The sequence below is a fragment of the Ipomoea nil genome, unplaced genomic scaffold (genome assembly GCF_001879475.1).
Source record: "Ipomoea nil cultivar Tokyo-kokei standard unplaced genomic scaffold, Asagao_1.1 scaffold3170, whole genome shotgun sequence".
NCBI classification, from domain to species: domain Eukaryota; kingdom Viridiplantae; phylum Streptophyta; class Magnoliopsida; order Solanales; family Convolvulaceae; genus Ipomoea; species Ipomoea nil.
This window is the reverse complement of record NW_017619598.1, coordinates 253,396-258,885: the sequence shown is the minus strand read 5'-3', so window position 1 is coordinate 258,885 and position 5,490 is coordinate 253,396. Positions and strand designations below refer to the sequence as shown.

The 5,490-nt window shown below is 39.4% G+C and overlaps 1 protein-coding gene across 1 annotated transcript; it reads left to right on the top strand.

Annotated features, from left to right (window-relative positions):
• The first annotated feature begins 2,955 nt into the window (after nucleotides 1–2,955).
• On the top strand, nucleotides 2,956–4,083 carry LOC109167834. The gene has a single exon (XM_019316903.1). The coding sequence runs from the start codon at nucleotides 2,956–2,958 to the stop codon at nucleotides 4,081–4,083; it is 1,128 nt and encodes a 375-aa protein (XP_019172448.1).
• The last annotated feature ends 1,407 nt before the right edge of the window (nucleotides 4,084–5,490 follow it).

Sequence of the window (5,490 nt, the reverse complement as noted above, 5' to 3'; positions counted from 1 at the left end):
AGTCCATTATAAAAGTTCAGAGATTGAGGAGTGATCATGGAAAGGAATTTGAGAACTCACTATATTCAGACTTCTGCTCTGAGCATGGTATATCACATGAGTTCTCAGCTCCTAGAACTGCTCAACAGAATGGAGTAGTGGAAAGAAAGAATCGAACTTTACAGGAAATGGCTAGAGTTATGCTACATGCCTCACATCTGCCACAACGCTTCTGGGCTGAAGCAGTTCACACAGCGTGTCATACTATAAATAGGGTCTACCTTAGACCAGGAACAATGAAAACTCCTTATGAGATCTGGAAAGGAAAGAAGTCAAATCTGAAATATTTTCATGTGTTTGGGACAAAGTGTTATGTGCTGGCTGATAGAGAACAAAGAGGGAAGTTCGAACCCAAGAGTGATGAGAGTATCTTCCTTAGCTACTCTCCGAACAGTCGTGCCTACAGAGTCTACAACAAGAGGACTCAGTCTGTGATGGAGTCAGTAAACGTGGTTATCGATGGCAACCCAGAAGAATCAGTAGACTCAATAGTGATAGAGTCTTCTCTAAGTGATCCAGATGCGAGTAATAACAACAGTCAACTCAAACCACAAGAATCGTCAGATGAAGATCAAGAAAGTTCGGAACAGGAGATAGATCTCATGAATGATGTTGGTAAAGACAAACCCACCAGAACTCAGAAAAACCATCCATCAGATAACATTATTGGAGATCCATCAGATGGGATGAAGACCAAAAGCAGAATAAGAAATAATCTGACAGAAATATATGGGTCTGCTTGCTATACCTCAAAGATAGAACCCAGAAATGTCAAAGAAGCCTTACAAGATGATCTGTGGATCAAGGCAATGCAGGAGGAACTACATCAGTTTGAGCGGAATCATGTCTGGAATCTTGTACCAAGACCTGATGGTGTCAACGTAATTGGAACGAAGTGGATCTTTAAAAATAAAACTGATGAAGCCGGGAATATAGCCAGAAACAAAGCTCGGTTAGTTGCTCAAGGTTACACTCAGATTGAAGGGATTGACTATGACAAGACTTTTGCTCCTGTAGCTAGACTCGAGTCAATCAGAATCTTGCTGGCTGTCGCATGCATTTTGGGATTTACATTATATCAGATGGATGTCATGACAGCATTTCTGAATGGGTATCTCCATGAAGATATCTATGTGGCTCAACCTAAGGGTTTTGAAGATCCAGAACATCCTTCTTATGTCTATAAGCTTCGAAAAGCTCTCTATGGTCTTAAACAAGCCCCACGGGCATGGTATCAACGACTGACACAGTATTTGCTCCAGCATGAGTATAAACGCGGAAGTGTTGACAAAACTCTGTTTGTAAAAACTACTGGAAGTCATGTAACCATAGCTCAAATCTATGTTGATGACATTGTGTTTGGATCAACCCTGCAGAAATACACTGATGAGTTGGTAAAAGTGATGGAGGAAGAGTTTGAAATGTCCATGGTTGATGACTCTAAAGAAACTTGCTCTGCTGTTGATACTCCTGTCTTTCCTGCTACTATTGAAACTGTTGATTTATCAAGCCCCCACAAGTCTGAGAAAACAGGTGGAATTCCTGTTTACACTGCAACATCTTTAGGAGAGAGTCTGGACCATGTGTGACACTTTGCTGGGTGGTGAGCTGTCGTAGGCTCCCAAATTAAAACATTACAAACGTAGTAGCGGGAGTAAGGATCGATCCCACGAGGAGTAACTAGTTTAACTTTTGTGCTCAAGGAAATAATGGGGGGTTTGGAATATATCGAGAATAAAAATTAAATAAAAGAGAAATTAAATAAACGAGAAATTTAATCGAACGAATAAACAGTGAAAATAATATATCGAAAACACTTATAATAAGAAACCTTGGTCAGTAAAGATCCACCACCGGAGTTTAACACTGATCATTGATTTATAAAGTAATTAATATGCAGTTGAATATTTGTCGTGAAATTATTTCATTTCCGTTTTCCCTTAGTTGTAGGTAATTAAAGCACACGCGGTTTAATTACCCCTAACTACTAAATAACCTAAGACAAGCGCTATAGATTTAATTTAATAGCAGCAATAGGAACTAGGAAAACCGACAAACTAAATAACACAAGCACAAGCGGTTGCATTTAATTTAGGAAAATATTCTACCCGAGTCCAATTATCACTAAGTCGTCAATAATTAACCCAGTTGCTACTGAATATTAGAGTATTTTGTAGCACAACATTATCTAATATAGCAAATAATTATATCAAATAAATAACTAGTAGGCCTCCCTAGCAATTAAATGACACAATTATTTCAAATAACTTAGAAGAATATTTAATACTCAAATGCATAAAAAATATATAATAAAAATAAATAAATAACCTTACAGCGTAATGAACTCTGGGGCTTCAATTCACTAAACCAAACAAGAAATTAGCCGCGAGTGGACATTGATAACAACCTTAAAGAATATTCGAGAGGGGAAGAATGAACTAAAGAATGAACCATTTTCAATAGGAAACCTACACTATTTATACTACTTCTAAAAATATTTTCCAATCATTTTCCTACCACCCGTTTCCTACTTTTGTGCCGCACAACATACTCCTTCGACCATTTTGTAATGATGCCGTGAGAAGCGCTTGCACGTCCGAATAGCGTCGAAATGGACAAAGTCTTATTTGCTGCTGCTCCGTACGTTCATTCTGCATACAAATTGAAGAAACAAAACAATGTTTAATATAATGTTTTATTTCTTTTGTCTTCTTCTAAGAATTTGGGTGGTTAGTGATTTATTTGCTTAGGATTAAAATGAAAATACGGAATTAGGCTCAAAATATATTATTAACTAAATATTACTATAAAATACTAATTAATTAATTAAATCCTAAAATTAAATAATTTGTAAATAATTATAAATAACTAATGCAAAAATATTATAAAGACGTACCTAAAATATGAGTGTAAAATATGCCTATCACTGGGCTACCATCTGCTTCAATCCCTCAACCATATCGAGTGCATCCTTCCGAATCCTCCAGCGAAGATGATAAATTACTGGCTGAAGTGTATGGATCTCAAGCACTTCCATCTGATGTTCCAACTGTTGAGGCAACTGCTCATCCTGATTCCACAAATTTCAAAATTCGAGAGATTTCGAATATTATTGGAAGCTCGTCTGCAAATGTTTCTGATTCTAGCCACTCTGTGACTCCGGTTCAATCCCCAACCAAAGAAACAAGCCGGTCAAAAAGTAAGAATGTCCCGGTAAAGGTTGTTGTTGAGAGCAGTGATGATAATGCTGATGTGGATCAGCCTGAGAAGAAGAGAAAATCGAGTGAGACTGTTAAGCCTGAAGGAAACCCGCCTATTCAAAAAGTGTTCAAGACTCTGCGATCGTCTATTAAGCAAAAAGGATCTGCTGCTGTTCAAGCTACCTCTGTACCAGCCCCTTCTATCAGAAAGGGGAAGCCATCCACACGATCAAGAGGTCGAAGTATAACCCCTGAGGTCCCACCTGTTGAAGAAACTGAACCATCTGTTTACCGGCCTCAGTTTGTATCTCCTGCTGCACAGACCAAATGGGCCACTATGGTTAGAAGGGATCTTATTGTTCAAAGATCAGTGGACGAGAACCAGCTGAACTCTGTTTGTGACATTCTGCCCTTGCTGAATGAAGTCGGACTGTTGAAAACTGTCACGGACATCTGCCCTTATTCTAAGCTGCTCACATATGAATTCTATTGCAATCTCAGTAATGAGATTGACATTCTCACAGGGCCACGACCGATGCAGATCTTTATCAGAGGAAGGTGGTATGTTTTTGGGCCGGATATGATAAATGAATACTATGGCTTGCCAGCTGTTCAAGAAGAAGCTGTTACTGACTGGGACTTAGTTGCCAGAACTCTGACTGGTGGGCAGACAGAATCATGGCCTACGGGTGACAAGGACTATCTCCAAAGCTCTCATCTCACGTCAATATGTGATTTTACACCGCCTAGCTCTTCACAACTGGCTCCCATCAGCCCATTTCCACACCGTTGGCAAGCTTCTGGCTGGGTTCTTATTTCGAATTGGAACAAAGATGCAACTTGATCTGGGCAAATGGATTTACTATCACATCCTCACCCTGATTCATCCACGCGAACAGAAGGTAAGACTACCCTTTCCAAATATGATTTATGGCATCCTTACCACTCAGGGCCTTGAGCCTATGCCCAGTGAAGTGATCAATCCAACGCTGCTCTATACTGTTGATAAACGCCTTCTGTCTGGAGATCACATTCGGGATGTTATTCCTGTGACTGCCCCATCCAATTCTGAACCTGATGCTGTGCCTGATGACTCTCCTCATGCTAAGGATGTTCAGTTTTCCATACAGTTGAAGGCAATAGTTGCTGATCTTGAGACGGTGCACAGCATTATTGCAAAGCAACTGACAGGGGCCCATACTGAACTGGCTACTGTTCTTCTTCGTTTGAGCCTGACTGAAGCTGCTGCTGCTGCTGATCTTGTGAAGTCTGACAGTGACTCTCCCTCCAATGCTTGATCTTTGGCTACCATTGGCAAAAAAGGGGAGTAGTATGAACTCAGGGGGAGTTTTTGATCCTAAACTGTTTTGGATCCTATGTTTCTATTTTTATTCTATGTAATCAGTTCGGACATATGGGTTGCTTCTTTATAATAACCTATCTTAGCTCTTTGAGTTTATAGTCGAGTTGTTTTGCAAAATAATAGCCAAAGGGGGAGTTTGTTAGTGTTTTTAAATGTTCATAAACCCCATATTATAATTGGCAATATTATTATGGCATACTAAGATAGGTTTAGAGTCTGTCTGTTTAGCTCTACAGATAACTGATCAATCAGAAGCAACAACAGAAGGACTGACACTGAAGATCTGATTTAGGAAGCTGATTTCTTAAAAGGCTTACGCGGTATTATCAGACTCATATGGAAAGATGATCAGCGTATTTTTTCAAGAAAGGTATGGACCTAATCTTCTGAGATTACATTCCTCTTTTATAGTCCTACCTTCTACAATCAAAGACATCTATGGAGAGTGGTTATTGAAGGATCTATAAGTACCCTTATTCGAAGAGAATTAGGGTTACGCCGAAAGTAAGAAGAAACACTTCATATCTGCTATATGAGACTAGGTCTTTGATTGTCATGTATCTTCTCAATACAATATGTTCACGGTGATTAAGATGATGAACTTGAGGAGAGTTACTGCTGCTTAAACGAAAGGACACTGTGATCACACTGTTGTGGGAACAACTTTATAGAGTGTCATTGAAGTGGACTGCATCAGAGTGGGCTCTCCAAGTGAAGGGATTTCATTGGACTTCTGTATGCATGGCTCTCCATCTTCAACAATCCACTAGACCTGTGTAGACTGGGTTTGAACCTTATGTGGGGCACTTGGGTAAGATTATTGTATATCTACCTTTGTACATTGGTTTATGATTTAGTGGATTGGACGCCTATTTGATCGTCCCCCAG